A 20,454-nucleotide genomic window follows, 5' to 3' on the forward strand; every position below is an offset into this window, starting at 1 on the left:
CACATATATTTACCCTGTCACACACAAACACACACACACCCTGTCCCCCGTGGGGAGGTCCAGGTCTCCCCATCCACCATGGCTCTGAAGAAGGCTCCTTGGTGCAGCTTCTTCCTCACCAGCCTCACCTGCACCTTCATCTTCATCTTCCTTTGGCAACACCGCTCTGACCCTGACCAGCCTGTGCTTGGGGTCCACACCCCGCGGCAGTACCTGGAGGACCTGCCGGGCTGCCAGGCCATCATCCGGGGGGAGCTGGAGGGCGTGGAGGACCCTTTCCAGAGTCTGATGTCCTCCAGGGGGAAGGGGCAGCGTCTGTCCGAGCACTGGTTCCTCAACGCTACCCGGGACTGCAAGAGGTACACAGAGACCCGGGGCTTCGTCCCGGTGCCTCTGAGCGCCGAGGAGGCGGACTTCCCCATCGCCTACTCCATGGTGATCCACCAGCAGGTGGAGATGTTCGAGCGGCTGCTGCGGGCAGTGTACCGGCCGCAGAACGTCTACTGCGTCCACGTGGACCGGGGCTCGTCCCGGGACTTCAGGGCGGCCGTGGACGCCATCGTGTCCTGCTTCCCCAACGTGTTCGTGGCCAGCAAACTGGAAAACGTGGTCTACGCGTCGTGGTCCCGGGTCCAAGCCGACCTGAACTGCATGAAGGACCTGCTGGGGAGCCCTGTCCGGTGGCGGTACCTGCTCAACACCTGCGGGGCGGACTTCCCCATCAAGACCAACCTGGAGACGGTGCGGGTCCTGAAGCAGCTGCGGGGCCGCAGCAGCATGGAGTCCGAGGCCACCAGCGAACACAAGAAGGGCCGCTGGATGTACCGGCACAACGTGACGGACACGGTGGTCCGCACCGACTCGCAGAAGGCGCCGCCGCCCATCGCCAGCCCCATGTACTCGGGCAACGCGTACTTCGTGGTGTCGCGGGACTTCGTCCGACACGTGATGGAGGACGAGGAGGTCCAGCGGCTGCTGGACTGGGAGAGGGACACGTACAGTCCGGACGAGCACCTGTGGGCCACGCTGCGACGGATGCCCGCCGTGCCCGGCTCCGTGCCCGCCAACGACAAGTACGACGAGTCGGACATGCTGGCGCTGGCCCGGCTGGTCAAGTGGAGCTACCTGGCCGGGGACGTGAACAGGGGCGCACCGTACCCGCCGTGCGCCGGCGAGTACCGGCGGGCAGTGTGCGTGTACGGGGCCGGGGATCTGCGGTGGATGCTGCGGCAGCACCACCTGCTGGCCAACAAGTTCGACCCGGAGGTGGACGACCTGCCCATCAGGTGCCTGGAGGCCCACCTGCACCACCAGGCGCTGCTCGGGGCCAGTCCAGTGCGGTCCACGGTTGTCGTTTAAAACCGACTTTATTTGGCGTTTCCAGGTGAATGTGACCGGAGCGTCTCCTCGGCCCCGCGCTGAAATCGGTGTTAATAAACTGCGGTGGGGAAGCTCTGCATCTGTCACTCTGGATAGCACTCATTTTAAAGTCAAATTGCTGAAAGTATATTTTGTTTGAAATAACGCATTAATGCACTCCTTTGTCAAGCTAAACATGGATAAGAAATGCTCTTTAAATGCATCTGCAGGGTGTGTGTGTGTGTGTGTGTTTCTCAATGCGCTGTTTCCATGGTTTGGTGGCGGGGTCCGCCATTTCCCTGCAAGGAGGAGTGATTGGCTCAAGAAGCGTGATGACCTCCCACTAGACAAGAGGACAGGACACGCCCGGCCTCTCAGCAGAAAAGAAAAATCAACGTTTCAGTAGATTTTTCAGAAGCAAAACTGTGGAGAAGAGAAAGTGACGTCTTCCAAAGAAGAGGAGGACGAACCCACAAGGAAACGTCAGGGATTCAAATGGGATTCCCCCCAAACACAGACCATCTGATGGTCGAGGCTTTAACTGTTCAAGTCTTACTTGTTAAAAATCCGGGTACTTTCGCAACGTTGCACTTTGTTACAGGGCAAGCGTACGACAGTCTTCCTATTGTAAAGCCACTGAATTAAACTTCCAAATAAAAACATACAATAACAAGAGTGTGGAACCATGAATTTACTTGAAGGTAATAACATATAATAATAATAACAAGCTTGCAGAATTTCCAACATCAACATACACCATGTGAGATAAATATCGTTATCCTTGACCCAAATCACTGAATCAGATTGTTATTCTCAGGATTGACAGTGGAAGCAATGCAATTTATAACAGAACTCCAAAAAAAAAAAAGTAACTTGAGCAGTGAGTGTAACTGTCAAAATGTGAAACCTGCTTCAGAATACCAAGCAGTGGGTCCAGAGGCCTAAAACAATTCTAATCAGAGCAAAACATAAAAATATATTAATTTCTCTCCCTTGTCACCATTTGAATATAAATACACATTTAAATGTAATGAAATTTGAACGTGCATCAACCATTTGTAACAGCGTGCCCTCAAACACACCGGAGGCACAAGAGTAACTAAGAAAACGCTGGTATCGAAATTTGGTGTGGCTAAGAGCGTAAAATGGTTATAAAAATGCTTCAGGAAGCACGAGAGAAAAACTAGAGATGGGGCGCACGTGTAACAGGCAGCGTAGCTTCAGAGGCACGTGGGGGGACAGAGGGCCCGGGTCTCCGCCGGTCACTCCGGGGAGGCGGGGTCCGCCAGCTCCGCCTTGCCGTGCATGTCCTGGTCGATCCTGCAGGAGAGGAGACGCCGTCAGGGATGGCCTGGACCGTTCAGGGGGCGTGGCCGACTGAGGATTACGACGACACCCGCCGAGTTGCGTGGTATTCTGGTGCCGCAGTGGAGCCACAGCACCGAGCCTCAAGACACCAGTGAGGCTGTGGCGCTGTTTAGAGGATCCTCCATTATGGTGTACGAATTTCTGTTTCACGTGCCTAAAATAGGTCGTAGCTCTTCTGATTTAGTGTCAGATGAACGAAGACAGTTAAGGACAGATGACTAAGTCAGTGCTATAAAAATGTAGCCTGGGGCATGATTGGTAACCAAAAAAATAATAACATTGGTGGTTTCCTATGTGTTATCACGTGTTGGTACCGAGCGCTGACAACGTTTGTGTCAAATATTAAAAAATATAATATATATGACTATTGTGTTGGGTTCAAAGATTTTATTTTTTTTTACAATATAATTGGCATAATCACTGATCGCTGGTCACTTTCGGACATTTATGGAGCAACATGAAGAATTAATACTGCTACTGCTGACTCACAGCACGAAGGTCCTGGGTTCGATTCCCGCCTGGGGAGCTGTTGGCACCATGCTCAGGTGGGTTTTCCCCGATTAGGGGCATCTCCATGTGGAGTTTGCACGTTCTCCCCGCGCACACACGGGTCTCCTCCAATATAAAAAGGACCTGACCCTGAGCACGACACCGATCTACTCCTGGAATTTGTAACTTTAGTTTTTGGAGGTTTCTGTCTTTGAAAAGACACTGTGCTCTCAGAAAGTCTCAACATGTCAAGACAAATTCATTAAAAAGCCGATTTCCATTTCGTATTCACTAAATACGGCAATAAAAGCTCACTTCTTATCTCACTCTTTTCCACCTCCACGCACTGATCTCACTTTGCTTTTCTTCACCGTTGCTGTTTGATTCGGTCCAAAACGGAACATTAACATGAACAGTTCTCAGACTGTTCCGGTGGCAAACAGCAAATGAGAGTGTGGACTGGTCGCCGTGCGGCATGCTGGGAAGTGAGGAGGAGGAGGAGTGGAGCGGTGAAGGTTCTGCAGACACCACGGTGCAACCACACACGCGAGCAAGTTCCACCCGGTGACCCAAACCCAGGAAGACGTCAACCTACTCACCGGCACATGAACCAGCTCAGAACCTAAACCTGCCATTTGGGACAAACGGCCTCGTGAGTGCAAACTGGATTTGATGTCAAAGGTATTCAGAGTGGAAATCGATGCATCACACACAGACTTCACTTTAAATAAAAGGTGATAAAGTGTGTGGATTCTGAGATGGTTTACAGCTTGTGAAGAGGTAATAAAGCTGGATCATAGCTTTTATCCATCTAATTATTTAATGATCTGATCACGGCAGTATTTATATGAAAAATATTCAGAGTTGCATTCTGAGAGAGTGGTCTTTACCTATAAAGACTTTATGTAAACTGCATGTATGCGGGGATCAGAGAGCTCAGTTCAATACTTTTTAAGACTCATTTGAACAAATATTAAGACTATCTGGTTCAGGTCATTTGAACAAAAATACAAATATGGATCAATAAAATCAGACAATATGTTTATGTTGAAACCTATATACTGACTTTTAATGCCAACATTTTAAGGCTCTTAAAGGACTTCATTTGTAGTTTTTGAGATAAGGAATGCAAATCTCTGGAGGATTTTTAATGGGATATCATTATTATGAGTGTGATGGAAGCCATGGACGCAGGCGTGAAATCCTCAACAAAACACATCCATCAAAGATCAACAGAGAGGGACATAAAAGCAGCTGCTGGTTTGAGCTCGCCTCCAACCGGGCGTAGCTGCATTCCAATAAGCCCATCCATCACTTCATTGTTAGTTTCGTGCAATGCAAAAAACAGTGAATAAATAATATGACTTTGTCTCAAGGACTGGCTGAGGCACTTGCATGGATGTGCGTATACCTTGGACGGGATTTCCTATGTTTTTCCAGGTCAAACCTTTAGGGAGCAAGGAAACGGGGTTAAGGAGCAGAGAAACAGGCGGAGGTGTCAACACGGAGCAAAGTACCATTGAGAGGCTGTCTGCAAGCATCACAGGTCAGACCTTCAGAAAACGGTTCTGAACGACATTTAACACTTTTTTTTTTAGCACAAATCATCTCTCCCTTACTCAATAAATGGTCTGTATTTGATAGCGTGCTTTCTCGAGTCCATGGGAGACAAGACTTTACACCCATCCTGTGATGGAGGTGGCCACGCCAGGCTCATTAGGAGCAGTTTTGGGTTCAGGGGTCTTGCTCAAGGACACTTGCACCCGCTACCAGGAGGATCTGGGGATCCAGGATCCTCTGATTACAAGACGACCGCTCTGGGTTCCTAGACCTCATCAGTTCAAATTGAAGACTTTTAAGGCCTTTATATTGGCACACAACATGTTAAAGATGTTTTAAAGACCTGCAGACACCCTGCATCCAATAGAAAGAATTTCTAAATATTACAAACCGTTCACATTACAAACATCAAAAAGGGACGATAACCTGTTGACTAGTTGAGCCACTGCATTAAATGACATTCCTGGCGCTGCACTAGGAGGCTGCTGAATGAACGGTACTTACTGTTTGATACAGTCTGGTATCGACACGTACTCCATAGGGACTAACTCCGCCAGGTCTGCCAAGCTGTACACATACTTTATTTTCTGGCTGAACTTGGAGCTGAGAAGACGAGCAGAGAACATGGAGCGGTGAGAAAACGGTAAAGCTTCCGCTGAGCGTTTTCTTATGGAAAACCCCTTCAGCCCCTTCAGACCCGGCTCCTCCCGGGTCTGAAGGGGCCGACGGGAGGAGCCGTCACCTGATGAAGGGTTTGGTGAGCGCCAGGACGGTGCGGATGAACCACGACGGGTGGACGATCATTAAGGACTTCAGGTTCTTCCTCAACCTGTCGACATGAATGACATGAACAAAAAGTCACTTGATTGACTGAAATGGAGTCAGATAAACTGCTAAGTGCACTGATGATTCAACAGGGAGAGTTTGATGCCAAACAGTCATTTAGGTAACTACGTCTGGAGAATACATCAACAGCGTTTCTACTTCTGGAAACCTTGCTCTGAAAGTAACTTCTCACTGCCTTCATTTTACAATGAATGTGCTAAGAGCGCCCCCTCGTGGCTGGTTTCTGGGTGCTGCGTCTTTCTTTGGGACAGATAAACCAACCCTCCTTCTAAGCTGGTTTCTGGGTGCTGCGTCTTTCTTTGGGACAGATAAACCAACCCTCCTTCTCTGTAGAAAGCTTTAACACTCCACCTCAAACAGGCCTGATGTGTTGATGAAAGACAAAATGTTTCCACAAACAAAAAAACTGATTTTTCCTGTTTGCAGCGTTGAGAGGTCTGGAGGAACGTGGTCAGCAGAACGGAGAACATTCACAGATTGTGTCTCTCCATCCACCAAGTATAAACTGGAAACTCTGGGTGTGCGTGAGTGGAACTCACCTCCGGTCAATCTGCTGATAGCACTTCCTGAGCCAGCCGACCGTCGGCATCTTCCGTCGGGAGGTGGCTCCGTTCAAATACACTATCATGTAGTTCTCAGCCACCAGGAGCTCCAGAGTCCCAATGACATACCTACAACGGAAGAAAAAAAAGACCATGAACAGCTTTCTGATGGAAAACACATGAAGTAAACAACTGAGCTGGAAAAGGCAAAAGTTGGTCGTGTCTGAGCCAATGTATGCAACTGACTGACATGACTTTTTAATTTCTCATTTCTCATTCTTTGAACTTTCTTATTTCAGAAATTTTCACACTAACATTAACACTTGAGTTGTATGAAGCTTGTAATACAAATAATATTATTATTATTATTATTATTATTATTATTACCATGGAGTTCAAAGCTTACTTACTTAAAGAGATTGTCCATGATGTATCTGTAATTTGGTTGATTGTTCTCAGGCATAAAACACACAGCAAACACAATTATGGCATTTAACCCATCGCCATAGTAACCTGCAGGCGAGGAAAAGAACATTAAAATGTAGCTTTGAAAAAATTAGGCTCTCTGTTAAGACTTAACAAAGATGTTCTAATTAAACACAATTCTAAATACTTTTAAATATCTTTTTTTGTCTTATAAGAGCCTGGAAGATACAATTAATGAACATTTCCACCGTTGTGTCGTGTTCATCTGAAGGTGGCGGCGGAGCTGGACGGTGGCTCTGACCTCCATGGCTGATGACCTTCTTGTACGGCTCGATGGCCTTCATGTCCACGCGGTGCTCCTGGTCCCCGATGCGGAACAGCCTCCAGCGCCGGCCCTCCTCCTGCTCCTCCGACGCAGAGTACTCCTGCACCGACGCCACGCCCTTCTGAAGCAGCTCTGTGCTCTTTGGCTTTGGCAGGTCGTCTTAGAGAAGGAGAAGAAGGAGAATCTCAGGTAACAAGTAACAACAGGTTCAAAATAACGACACCCAGTGTGTCACTTCCTGTTCAAGTTCAGATTACGTGTCACATACGCCTGGTCGTCTGTCACGTCACATGTTCATCAAGTCATCAAACGAATGAGATTCATTCATGGATGATATTACACAATCAAATGACATCATCAATGATCATATTTTCTGAGTGTCAGGCTTATGGAACATGCAGCAAGCAGGACGGGAGACAAGGTAAAATGTCATCACACACATTGTTTTGATTGAGAGTTGTCTGTGACTCACATACACAAGACAAACCCTGTTAATCTGTCCTCAGAGCTTGTGTCATAAAATAAATGTATTGGAATATAAAAACAGAGAATCGTGCTTTTATTGTGTATTTACAGTGCAGTCTGTGAGTATTTAACAGCAACACAATATTTGTCATTTTGATCCGGAACTCCATTGTTTGATTCAACTGCAGTGAATGACCAGCAACAGGTCACTTCTGGTCGACCACTAACAATCTACAGTTTAGGAAGAAGGATATTCAGACAGAAATGAAGGAGTCATCGTCCACCAGATGTGGAACCGGCTCCCTCGTCCTTAATGATGCAGAATTCCGTATATTTCATTCCACTTTGTTCTGAAGTAGTGTGCATGAAATACTCTACAGTTTAGATGATTCTACCAAAGGGGTCATATCTGCAGGATGTGAAGCTGCCACTCTGCAGGTTTATGCTGGAGTCCAGGACCAAAAGGAACAAAGACATCCGTGTGCGACACCGTCAGAACATTCACAGACTGCACGGTAGTTCCACAACGAACACAGGAAACAGGGAAACCTTTGGTCAGGAAACACATTCTCATGCAAATGTAAACTTGAATTGACTTGAGGAATGCAACATAAGACACCAGCTGATTCGTCTGTAAAAGTTGATGCACACCATGGTGTAACTGCAGGCAAAAGATCATCTGGACAGATTGTTGATTTGACTTGTGCGACTGAGGGGAACACAGGACTAGGAGACCTTACCACACCGAGGGCAGAGCGCTGCTGCTGCCGCGCAGCCTGTTTCCAGGCTAAGAACGGAAACAGTCCTTCCCAGAAACAAGGGGAAGCAGCGTTGGGGAGACACAAAGCAACAAGGCACATTTTAAACTAGGCTTCCTGCAAGGCAGCTGCCTTAATCAACTGTTAAGGTCAACAGATGCCAGAGTATTTTCATGTGCAAGGAAGATAAAAATAATGATAAATTGTTGATATCTTCTTTTTCTTTCGGCTGCGCATCTGGTAGCTCATTGTAAACTGTCATAAGGTGCTAAAGAGCTTAATCATCCCATCTGCAATGATAGTCTACAAAATCAGTGCAAGGGTATTTCAACTAGAGGTCCTCCTTGTATGTGAGCTTAACGGTATTACATTCAAGTCCATTTAAGCCAGTTAACCAGTTAAGCTCATGTGTTTATAGACAGACCGTTAAACTGGAGTGAACCAACCAAGCCACTTAATGTGCATCTTTAAGGTGAAGATGTTGCATCAGAGCTGAGAGTGTGGAGCAAGAAGGGAGAGGACACATGCTGTATAAAATAAAGCCACAGTAAATATTGAGTTTTTTTAAATAGTCTAAAATAGAGGTGAGTAGTTCCAGGTTCAGAAAGTAAAACTCATGCCATATTTTCCCCCCAGCCATGCACTAATCAGCCGATTCCAGTCTGTAGTTGGACCAACACGTTCTGCTGATTAGTAAAGCCCAATGGTTGACTCAAAAAACTGGGCAGGACTTTTACTTTCTGAGCCTGAGGCCCTACCTCTGATTCGGCACGTCAAAATAACCCTGTGGCAAGGGAGACACGGGACAGACATCAAGAGGTTTCTTTGAACGTGCAGTCAATTCTACGAATACCAATATCTAGTATTTAGCACGGAGTAGGATTATTTATCCAAACAAAAAAGAAACAAAGGCCCTTTTAAATATCACTAAACTATTGGCATTGTTAAACCACAGGGGGAGGCTTCTCAGAAACAAATGTGATGCTAGATACATTTTTCATTGGTAATCTTAAGAGTTAGTTTTCACCAAACCTCAAGTCTATGCAAACCCTAAATATATTCATTTTTTTGGAAAATATTAAATCCACATAGACGAAGCCTCTCAGGGTTGGCGGCTAATCAAAGCATTAGTGTAAAATTTGGAATGGAAATAAAAAAGTATTTTGTACCTTCCCATTCAAACTCGTTGCTGTTGTCAGAGGGCGTGTCGATGTCGTCCAAGTCCAGCTCCGTGCTCTCGTCCAGCTCGTCGGACAGGAGCGAGCCCTCGCTGCGGTCCAGCGTCAGGCTGATGTCTGGGGCAGCGAGCCTCTTCTTGGTCGTCTTTCCTTGGTTCATCCTGTATCCTGAAGGGGAGACTCGCCATCAGAGGACTGTGAAGTGCAAGACGGCAAACTGTTGCACCGTAAAGTCTGTTCAAATACCAGCGTCTCCCTCATCAGACGTTCCGGCAAAGAGCTCGTCCAGATCTTCCTCTGGCAGCGGCCTGACGATGTAAATAAAGCAAAGGATGGGGTCACTCACCGTCCTTAATGCCAGTCCAACCGGGCAAACATTCAAGACTTTAAATGTCCCTTGAATTGAATTTAGAAAATGGGAAGCTCACAATATAGCCATTTGTTATACACACATGGTAATAGCCAATTGTATTGTATTTGTCGGTACATCCGAGCACAGGTTTGCTACAGAAGATTGCCAATAGAATGACATGCAACTTTCTGTTTCTAGTCTCTTAGGTTAGCTTGGATGTAGCCAAAATAATCAATAAAACCCTGAACATTTTGAGAAGAGGCAGGGGTTGTAACCATGTTTTCTCGGTATAACATATATAAGACTATGACTACATTGTGAGGTTTTTTTTCATTTTATAAAAAGGTTTTTGTTGTTGTTTTTTTTTTTAGGCTTAATTGTTTGCCCCTACCTAACCCTAAATTGAAGCACAGTGAGAGTGGTAAGTTTCTCAGTAGTAAAGCGTTCAGCAGGTTGTGCTCTGAACAGTTATAAAAAATGGAAACCAACATTTTAATACGGCCTCAGGTTAAACAAAGTGCTTCTATCCTTTCGGTTCTGTGAGGTTAATCAGGTCATGAAGACATGTGTGGTCTATGTGTCTCTGAGGTAAACGTGAAGAACAATGTCTCCTTTCCAGCAGTACCTGGGGAAGTCCTCGTCCTGCCATTCCTCCTTCAGTTCAACCCCTTCCATTCTCAAGCGAGCCTCTGTGGTGGTGACCGACTCCTGGCGCTCCAGACTGGAGAACACACAGAGTTAGACGCTGTTTTGGATTTGTTTGATGATCTTCAGTGAGTCAAAGGCCCTCTTGTTTTACAAACTTTTGAGAGTTCAAGTGTGAGGGCAACTGAGGTATGGAACAACATGAAAATCAGAACAAATGACTTCTTAACAGTGAAGCGGTGCTTGTGACTTTTAAAATCCTCAAAAACGGACAAGGAAATGCATGACTTGTCTTTGTGGTGATGCTGCTGAATGGATGCTGTGTCGGGCAGCACTAATCAATACATATCTCATAGACGTCCACATTTGTTAAGGATCTCCTCCCTGAGCGTCAGCTCACAAATGGCCCCATAATAACATCAGTGGCTTGTTGAAAAAGCTTCGAGGCTCCGAACCGGCGCGTTAAGGGCTTAGTTAGTAAATCATGAGGCCGCTTAATGAGCGCAGCTCGTCGTATCTATGGGGCACAGAGCTGCTTTTGACGCATTAATCACCAACATGACTGTACTTGCACTCCCAGACACAGAAACATTCTAAGCATTCAGTGATCAGCGAGCAGTGTGCTTATGTTTACTGCTAATCTCCATGCTATAGCTGAATTCCGGCGAGGAGAAGGAAAAGTGCCACGAAATATCAGGCTTCTTTTTCTTTGTTGGTGTGTTTCGGGGACTCAAGCCCCTGGACGCTGCACGCGGCCTTCACACACGCTCCTGACATCTGGCTTCTCAAACAAGCGACCGGGGCCAGTTCCATTGAGTTCACAATTTAATTATTCTACAGGATAACTGTATTATTCAAGGCAATAATAAAATTGAGAAGGAACGTCAATTCCAGACACAGGCGGGCTTAGTTGAGCTGACAAACAATTGTACACGCACTAGTTTCCCCACTTAGAAAAAAGGCCGGAGCAATGTAAGCTTACTATTTAGACAGAGATGAAAAGAAGGATCAAATCAGGAATTAGGCAGCTCTCTAAACTAAGCTTCAGGCCCAGAGATGCAGCACTGAGAGCCGGAGGAAATACTTTATTCCTGCCTCATTCTCAGACACTGCTCCAGCTCAACCATGGAACAGGAGTCCAGGGCAGTTGTGACAAGAATACTGAAGGATCTTTGGTATTAGGTCCTTGTTATAACTTCGTGGTTGAGGATCAATACGTCAGAACACATTATATAGGATAGGTCTGGAACACCAGGATGTCTAGCTGGACTTAAGGTCTTAAATTTACTTTGTGGCCCGCATACTAATGCTGTTAAAGATGAACATTCTTCCCCCCTTTCATGTGTGCAGCGCACATTGCAGACCCCGGTTCTCAAGTACCATTGTACTACAGCAGGACCACAGCTCCGTCATCACTGGAAACACCATTACTCAACAGCGAGTCTCAGAATTTATCTCCTGGTTTCTTCTTCATCGTTGTCGGATTCGATTTTAGGTGGCGTAACGCTATAAATGTCTTGTTACATTGACTGAATGCGGTTTTTAGAACTCTGTGCGTATGCAAACTGATTACAAAATAGGGAATCTTGACTGTGAAAAAAGTCCCCGGCCTGTTCTTCTATTTGATGTAATGTGATTTGACCCAGGCAGGTTGAGATATTGCACTTTAAAACAAACATTTGTTTGACTGTAACCACTATTCATCTATGTGCTATTTGCCACAAGGCAATTTTCACACACATTTAGTGGTTGTTATTTTCAGACACTGATGAAACTAGCCATGAATTGAACCCCTTATCACCTCAGCTGGTGGATTCAAAATGAAATGACAGCTTGCCTGTTCATACAGTTTAAATAAACAAAAGGGTCTTTTACCTTTGACTTGTATTGCACAATTTTTAAATGGAATAAAATGATTTTCTAGCATCTGCCATTCTCCAAGGTCCAACATACTCAGAATTCTAACAAACACACATGTAGGGCTTAGCAGTGCATGAACAGTTCAAACCTTGGGGTATGTTATTTAATGAGCAATTGCTTTGGCTTTTGCGGTTCTGGTGAAATAAGCACAGCACACTGCACAGGCCCGTCCAGTAGTAGTGGTGGCAGTTGAGGAGGACTGGAAGCCAATGAAGGGGCCCGTACGGAACCGTGGCTCTGAATATGCATTGTTGTTGCCAGTTGCCACGTTCACCTTGCCAATGGAATTAGTCACTAGGCAGGTCTGTACGGTACTGCTTGTAGTAGTTAGGGATGGAGGTTGTCACTGGGCATATGTGGGCCGTGCCAGTGTGTGTAGTGAACTATAACCACCGTGCATGCGTACACGGAGTAGTGGGGGGCTGAGGGTGCCTGAAGTGGGTCGGAAGGGGGGGTGCTTCACTCTGGAGTCGTCTGGAAATGCAGTGGCCTAATTCATTGAAACATCTCTTAAGAGGGTGCCCACTGGATAACCCCAGTGAAATACCCAGGCTGACCCTTGCGGTGGTTGTTGCAGCTCAGCCAACTGAGCCATTTGGACTATATGGAGATTTGACAGCACTATCTGAGGTTATCTCCTTCAGCGGAGGGACAGTATTTTGAGATGTTTGGCTTGATTGTGTTCTGCATGTGGCACCCTAATTATCAGCACAAGGCATTTAACATCAGAACCGGTGTATTGTTGTATGCATGTGGATACAACAAGTTCCACCTAATAGCCTTAATTACTTTGGAATTCAAAGCAAAAACTCTACTAACGTTATTTAGTCGGATGGGTTTAGCTGTGACCGTAATGAACAGCTGGTTTGACTACTACGGACAAAATGTACTTATTGTAAATCGCTGTGGCGTCTGCTAAATGATGTAGGGTAGTGTAATGTAAACACTGATGCAAACTGAGCAACACTTTGTGTGGTTTTGGGAAGCAGGTTTAAATGCCCTACCGAGCATGGCACAATACTTTGTAACTGCCCCTAATGAACGGTGACACAGGGGTATGTTGAAAACCACCAAGGATGGTATATTTCAAAATAGAGCACCCTCAGCTTATTTTTTTGATATTACAAGTTAAAATATTCAAAGTAATATCTGTCAAGTAAACATGTTGTTTACAGCATGTTTGTGAGTGCTCAAGCACAAGCCACGCCGGGAGAACAGAGCATGTCATCGTCCAAAGACAAATAATCCAATACCTATGAAAGGTAGACACACGATACTAATTTCACATGAGAGAGGAAAAGCGGTTGAACATTATTTCTTTCCGTTGTTAGTGTACTCTTCCTTAAGAAGGGCTAAGCCAATGAAAGAGTGTTGCATTGCTCCAATGATAAAACCGCATCAGGGCCAGAGTTGGGTGGATGTGGAGGTGGAGGAAAGGTCAAATCAAAGCCAGTGATGAGTTCACAAACCGACCAGCACCATCTGATGCGAAGGGCCCCAGGGCCCGGTGGTGACGCTTCAGCGGGGTACAGCAGCTTGGATACCTGTAAAGCCTAAATGCAAGGTGTGTGTTTCACAATAGACCCGTGTGAACGTGAAGTCCAGGGACCACGAGGGGGACCTTCGAGGGGTTCCAGGCGGTCCCCAGCCAAATTATGAACAGTTAAACTTCACTGTGATTTAATTTAGAAGGCGTCCGCAGCGTTAGATTATGTCCAAGGATGACTGTTTGGGCCCTAGTTTCACTGTTATCTGTGTAACTGGGCTCTTGGTGTAAAACAGCTCGAGAATGAGATCAGGTTCCAAATCAAGCAGTGCAGATGTTAAGGGCCCCGGGCCTTGTGGTGAACTTTCAGACAACAGTTTGAGAACTTGTAAACCTAAATGCAAGGTGCGTCTTCACATAAGACTCTACCTTCTGTAGGCTCCAGGGGCTGGATCCGGGTGGGGGCCACCCTCGGGGGTGGAACTTCTGGCCCCTGGTTCGCTCTGTCCACCGTCCGGCGGGGAGTTTCCTCCACGGGCAGGAGCTGCTTTGTCCGGACTCTCCTCGAACGCCTCCTCGCCATTTTCCACCGTGGACCCCGCGTTTAGCTGCAGCTCGTCCGGGTCCAGATCTTCCCCCTCGGCCTCCCCGAACACCCCGGAGGACGACGGGCTGGAGGTCCCTCCGTTCCGCGGCTCCTGGGGCGTCCTCCCGGGTGTGTCCAGTTCCAGCTTCAGGTCCACGTCCACGTCCACGTCCATGTCACCTCCGGGCTCCAGACGAAAGCCGCGTCTCCCCCCCCCCCCAGCGGTGTCCCGGTCCAGAGCAGAGAGCGGAGCCGTGTCACTGCGGCTGTTTCTAGAACTTTCTGGGGGAACGTTAAGCCAGGACGACGGATCCGAGCGGGTCGCGGAGCCTCATCTCAGTCCGAGCAGAAGACACTGAGCGTGGAGGCGGCTTTCCGCTGCCGAGCTCTGCTCACAGCCCACTCACCGCACGTCTCCACGGCACCCGGCCCATCGTGATCCTCCGTGAACTCAGCGGAACAGCGGACTCTCTCCTGCGGGTCGTGTAAACCGGGGCTCGGTCCTGGGAACCTGGTGGCAGCGGAGCAGCGAAGCCGCTTTTCCGTTTCCTTCCTTTCTTGTGACGCAAGACTCGCGAACGGTCCGTTCGAAACGAACCAATCTTTTAACCGACTCGGGCGGAGTGAATCTTCGACTCGTAAAATGAAGGTTAAGATTCAAGATTCAAGATTCAAGATTTTTTATTTGTCACATACGTATACATACTTCCATACATATACATACTTCCATACATATACATACTTTCATACATATACATACCTTCATACATATACATACTTCCATACATATACATACTTCCATACATATACATACTTCCATACATATACATACTTTCATACATATACATACTTTAATACATGTACATACTTTCATACATGTACATACTTCCATACATATACATACTTCCATACATATACATACTTTCATACATATACATACCTTCATACATATACATACTTCCATACATATACATACTTTCATACATATACATACTTTCATACATATACATACTTTCATACATGTACATACTTTCATACATATACATACTTCCATACATATACATACTTTCATACATATACATACTTCCATACATATACATACTTCCATACATATACATACTTTCATACATATACATACTTCCATACATATACATACTTTCATACATATACATACTTTCATACATATACATACTTTCATACATATACATACCTTCATACATATACATACTTCCATACATATACATACTTTCATACATATACATACTTTCATACATATACATACTTCCATACATATACATACTTCCATACATATACATACTTTCATACATATACATACTTCCATACATATACATACTTTCATACATATACATACTTTCATACATATACATACTTCCATACATATACATACTTTCATACATATACATACTTCCATACATATACATACTTCCATACATATACATACTTTCATACATATACATACTTTCATACATATACATATACATACTTTCATACATATACATACTTTCATACATATATGCAGTGAAATGTAATGCAACGCACCCGGTGATAACACACAATATGTCAGAGGAAAAAATAGAAAATAAAATAAAAAGTAGAAAATTCCTTCCTAATAGACCGACTAACTGACTCCTAAAATGTAATACAGTAAGTGGAATACTTATAGAATAAGATAAAAATATATAGAATAAAATACAATAAAAATGAATTGAAATAAAATGGAATGGTGATATGATATGATATGATATGATATGATATGATATGATATGAATGGGGAATGATAATAACCGAGTCCTCGGAATTCAGATTGAATGCGACTGACACACACCTTCACATTGCACCAAAATATAGATTATTATTATTTTTTGACAGAAGTAAATTATTTTTGTTATTTACACACTTTACATTTCTGTGCCAAAATGGATTTCTGAGAGAATTGGGCGAAAATATTTTCTGGGATCCACAGATTTAATTATTTATCCTCAATAAATAATTTTGACACAACTTGAACGTTTCCTGCGTGTGTTCCACTCGCGGCTCAGGCCCCGGAGGCTGCTCCTCACTCTCCGACCGTCCAACGAGTCCAACGAGTCCAACGAGTCCAACGAGTCAACGAGTCAACGAGTCAACGAGTCCAACGAGTCCAACGAGTCCAACGAGTCAACGAGTCCAACGAGCCAAGGGGCGGAAGGTCGAACGACTCTTTTTTCACGGAGTGACTCGTCAAGAACGGAGTCTGGAAAAAGAGTCGAACCTTCCATCGCTGTACTACTGAGACCGAAGCTGCGTTCGAGTCGTGCGGGGAAAAAAAACACTTTGCGCGTAACGACAACTTCGGAGCGTTCGCGCAACCGTCACGTCGCGTTCGTTTGTGTTGTTTTGAACAAGCGATGGAATCGTACCTGTTCAAACGTGTTACATTCTACCAAAACATCAAATACTAGAAGGGATCAATATAAATTACATCCAAATAATAAAAACTATTTATTATGTGTAAGGCAGTTTGCCTGGGTTAACAATATTCCTTCGTTTGAATGTATTTATATTATAGTCTAGAATATTATAGGGTACTTAAATTACAAGTTATTTGGGTTAATCCAGACTAACTAAATAATGTCTGCCGTGCAAACCACCTCCGAGACTGTTTACGACTTCGGAGCTGACGTCACGGTGTTTCCAAGCTGTACGTTTGTAGCTCCCGACTCCCCCGCGGGACTCGAACGCAGCATGCGGAGCCCCGCCCACACGTGTGGCGAGCGCGTCTGCTCGCTGCGATCGGAGCTTTTCAAACGTGGACTTGTAATAATAATATAATAATTAATATAATAATAATTTCCTGTGTCTTTTTTAAACCCGGGATCCGTGCGACGCACTCGTTTCCACACCCGACGCCGACCCCACACACCCCAGAGGAGCGGAGGCGTCGCTCCCCGCTCGGCCAAGCTGTGCTGGGTACACCCGCACGGACTGTGCGGGTTGCCAGTTCTACCGCTTCACAGCAGAACGCCGCTCGCCGGACGCATTGTTTTTCTAAATGTTTTTTAGTTTCCGACCCGTCAGTTGTGCCCGAGCTCTGGGTTGTTTATTATCGATAGATAGTTATAGACAATAGATTGATAATCTGTTTTTTGTCTGTTGACAACCGCCGACTTTAATGGGATTCCTGAACTAGGTTAGGCTTTATTCCCACCGTGACAGGCCCAAAAGTGTCTCTTTACTCCCCGAAAACAGCGAATGCCGCCGATAGAATTTAAAAATGTTCATTCACTTCATTATTATTTTATTTATGTCGATGCCCAGTCAACAACTACACATCTTTGAAATGTTTAGTCTTCACTCAATCACAACCGTGTCTACCCGAATACTCGAATGAATAGATGGACATATTTTTTTGTCCTGATAGTCGTTATAGACACCATGAGACATGGTCCTGTTACATATGAAATATTACATATTAAATATTACTTATATCATATGAAATATTACATATTACATATTACTTATATCATATGAAATATTACTTATATCATATGAAATATTACATATGAAATATTACTTATATCATATGAAATATTACATATTACTTATATCATATGAAATATTAAATATTACATATTACTTATATCATATGAAATATTACATATTACATATATCATATGAAATATTAAATACTACATATTACTTATATCATATGAAATATTACATATTAAATATTACATATTACTTATATCATATGAAATATTACATATTTAATATTACACATTATTACATATTACTCATACACATTACATAGTACAAATTACTTCTTGCACGTTACATAATAAATATTACTCATTACAACACCATGTTTGCAGATAAAGTGTTTTCTATTGGATTTCCAGGCCAGGTACAGAGGGTTGTTTGGGACCTGGAGCTTGTCCTCATTGCGTGTGTTTCCAGCTCCAGTTCCCTGGAGCCCTCAGCGCCTCCACCCCAGGTCAGTGTCGTGTCTGAGGCTCTGGCTGAGAGGAGTCGTATGAGACATATTGTGGCACGGTGGTGCAGTGCATTGCACTGCTGCCTCACAGCAAGAAGGTCCTGGGTTTGATTCCCGCCTGGGGCGCTGTTGGCACCGTGCTCCGGTGGGTTATCTCCCAAACAGGAGCCTTTCTGTGTGGAGTTTGCATGTTCTCCCCGTGCTCACATGGGGTTTCCTCCACCTCACGTCAGTAAGGACCCCCCTCAAAAACATGCACCCATCATGGTCTGACCAGCGATGGACACTTATCACCTGGTCCCCGGGCGCGTCCACGTACGCTGCCCACTGCTCCTGGCTGTGCCCCCGGAGGAAGGACAAGCCAGGATGGTTAAAAGCAGAGGATCCATTTCACCGGCCACCATCAAGCATGTGCATGTGTGTGTGCAAGCATGTGTTGTGGAGTGTCGTGTGACGATTAAAGACTGTTTCTGTTTTCTTCTTCTTTCTTCAAGTCTGACATCTATTGTTCACTAGGTGGCAGCAGATGTTTACCTACTGCTAATGCGTACAGTACATTGTCCCTGGAGAACTATGGGAAGGTTTGTTTTGAACCAAATCAACCATTTTTCAGTGCAATGCTGAAGTATGCAACTTGTAAATGGTAAATGGCTGCAATTTATAAAGTGCTTTTCTAATGTTGCGACCACTCAAAGCACCTTACAATACCTGCCTCACTTTCATCCATTCACACACACATTCGTACATCGACGGTGCAAGGCGCACGCCTGCTCAACAAGAGCAGCCAGGGGTTCAGTGTCTTGCTCAAGGACACTAGGACGCGCTGCTAGGAGGAGCCGGGGATCGAACCAAGACTCTCCTGTTTCCCGGACGACCCGCTCTGCCTCCTGCTGTAAAATGTTGACTTTGTACGGCGAGATCATGTTGGATTTATTGTAGACAAATAAGAGTTCAACCCTCAAGTGTCCGAGTGTGATCTGACCCCACGCATGTCAAATAAACAAAGGTAAAATACTTTTAATTCCTCGACAATTTCTTGACTTTGTCAGTTAAGTTGTCCTCTTCTGTCCTAATTAGAATTTTAGGCGCCATGTTAACGACCCAATTTAAAATGACACTTCTGTTTGTGCGATTTAGTAAAAATGAAGCATCCAGAATTCTGTTCTCTGTGAGGAAAAATGATCAAGGGCTTCAAACGTGATCCTTAAATGTTCCCAATTTGTATGTTAAGAAATAAGACGTCATTCTGGGTTCCGGATGTGAGACTTGGAATTGAGGGTTGAAATGATTGTACAGAACTGCTTTTCTGGGATTTGAAATACAAATCTTCATACAACTCTCGTTGAACTCAAACGGCACCAAAACTGGATTTTAACAGATGACTTTGAGACGTAATCCACAACAACTAATTTTGCTTAACATCACCAAACTTTTCTTATTATTAATCGTTTGTAATTACAGTATACATGTCATTTCATGTTGATGTCGGGTTAATCGCTTCTGTGTTTGTTCAGTGTAATTCCTAATTAGCAGCACAGTGCTGTTTACTCTGCTGGATCACGAGGCCTCCTCACAAAAAAACATAATCCAGTCAAATTTAATCTTTCTGCTTCTACGCCGCTTCCTGCTCCTTCACTTCCTGCTCCGCCGCTTCCTGCTCCTTCACTTCCTGCTCCGCCGCTTCCTGCTAACGACTCATGTTGCAGTTAAAAGGCACGCGTTGCCCGTTAAGCCAGGACAAATCCAACGACAGCAGACAAGTTATTTTGTGTGAAGTTTGATGTTGTCATTCATCTGTTACCAAATTGTAGTAAAGAGTTGTGGTATATATTGGCTTGATGAGACGATGAAACATAAAAACATTTATGATGAGGTTGAACATCATTAACAATAGTATTAGAATATTGGATTGTCTGTGTTTGTGCAATGACAATGCAGAGCTGAAGGGAAACATAAAGAAATGTGATTTATTCTTGTCTGAGGGAGGAGGAGGGAGGAGGGAGGAGGAGGGCAGAGCGCTCCGTCCTCCTTTCTCCTGGAGGAAGGTGGAGGGGACGCAATGCATTCGATCTCCACCCGCCTCCATCTTGCTGGAGTCGTGCGGAGTGTTTAAGAAACAACGTCTTTCTCTAATGAGTAAGGACAAAAAGGATCC

The 20,454-nt window shown here is 44.9% G+C and overlaps 2 protein-coding genes across 3 annotated transcripts; one reads left to right on the forward strand and one right to left on the reverse strand.

Moving 5' to 3' along the window:
* The first annotated feature begins 222 nt into the window (after positions 1 to 222).
* gcnt3 (glucosaminyl (N-acetyl) transferase 3, mucin type) lies at positions 223 to 2,015 on the forward strand. Its single transcript, XM_080002767.1, has one exon. It carries the CDS (start codon positions 289 to 291, stop codon positions 1,357 to 1,359), a length of 1,071 nt encoding a protein of 356 aa, XP_079858893.1. The 5' UTR covers positions 223 to 288; the 3' UTR covers positions 1,360 to 2,015.
* Positions 2,016 to 2,037: 22 nt separating this feature from the next.
* bnip2 (BCL2 interacting protein 2) lies at positions 2,038 to 14,851 on the reverse strand. 2 transcript variants are annotated; one of them, XM_080002768.1, is made up of 11 exons: positions 14,149 to 14,851; positions 10,294 to 10,389; positions 9,563 to 9,624; positions 9,308 to 9,484; positions 6,892 to 7,074; positions 6,575 to 6,677; positions 6,162 to 6,293; positions 5,519 to 5,605; positions 5,281 to 5,379; positions 4,628 to 4,663; positions 2,038 to 2,679 (listed from the first exon to the last, which is right to left on the reverse strand). In XM_080002768.1, the coding sequence occupies exons 1-11, from the start codon at positions 14,478 to 14,480 to the stop codon at positions 2,622 to 2,624; spliced, it is 1,365 nt and encodes a 454-aa protein (XP_079858894.1). In that variant the 5' UTR covers positions 14,481 to 14,851; the 3' UTR covers positions 2,038 to 2,621. The 2 variants fall into 2 exon arrangements, with proteins under 2 accessions (XP_079858894.1, XP_079858895.1); XM_080002769.1 differs by lacking the exon at positions 4,628 to 4,663.
* Positions 14,852 to 20,454: the final 5,603 nt, after the last annotated feature.

The sequence above is a fragment of the Zeus faber genome (assembly GCF_960531495.2).
Source record: "Zeus faber genome assembly, chromosome: 6".
In the NCBI taxonomy this organism is placed as follows: Eukaryota; Metazoa; Chordata; class Actinopteri; order Zeiformes; family Zeidae; genus Zeus; species Zeus faber.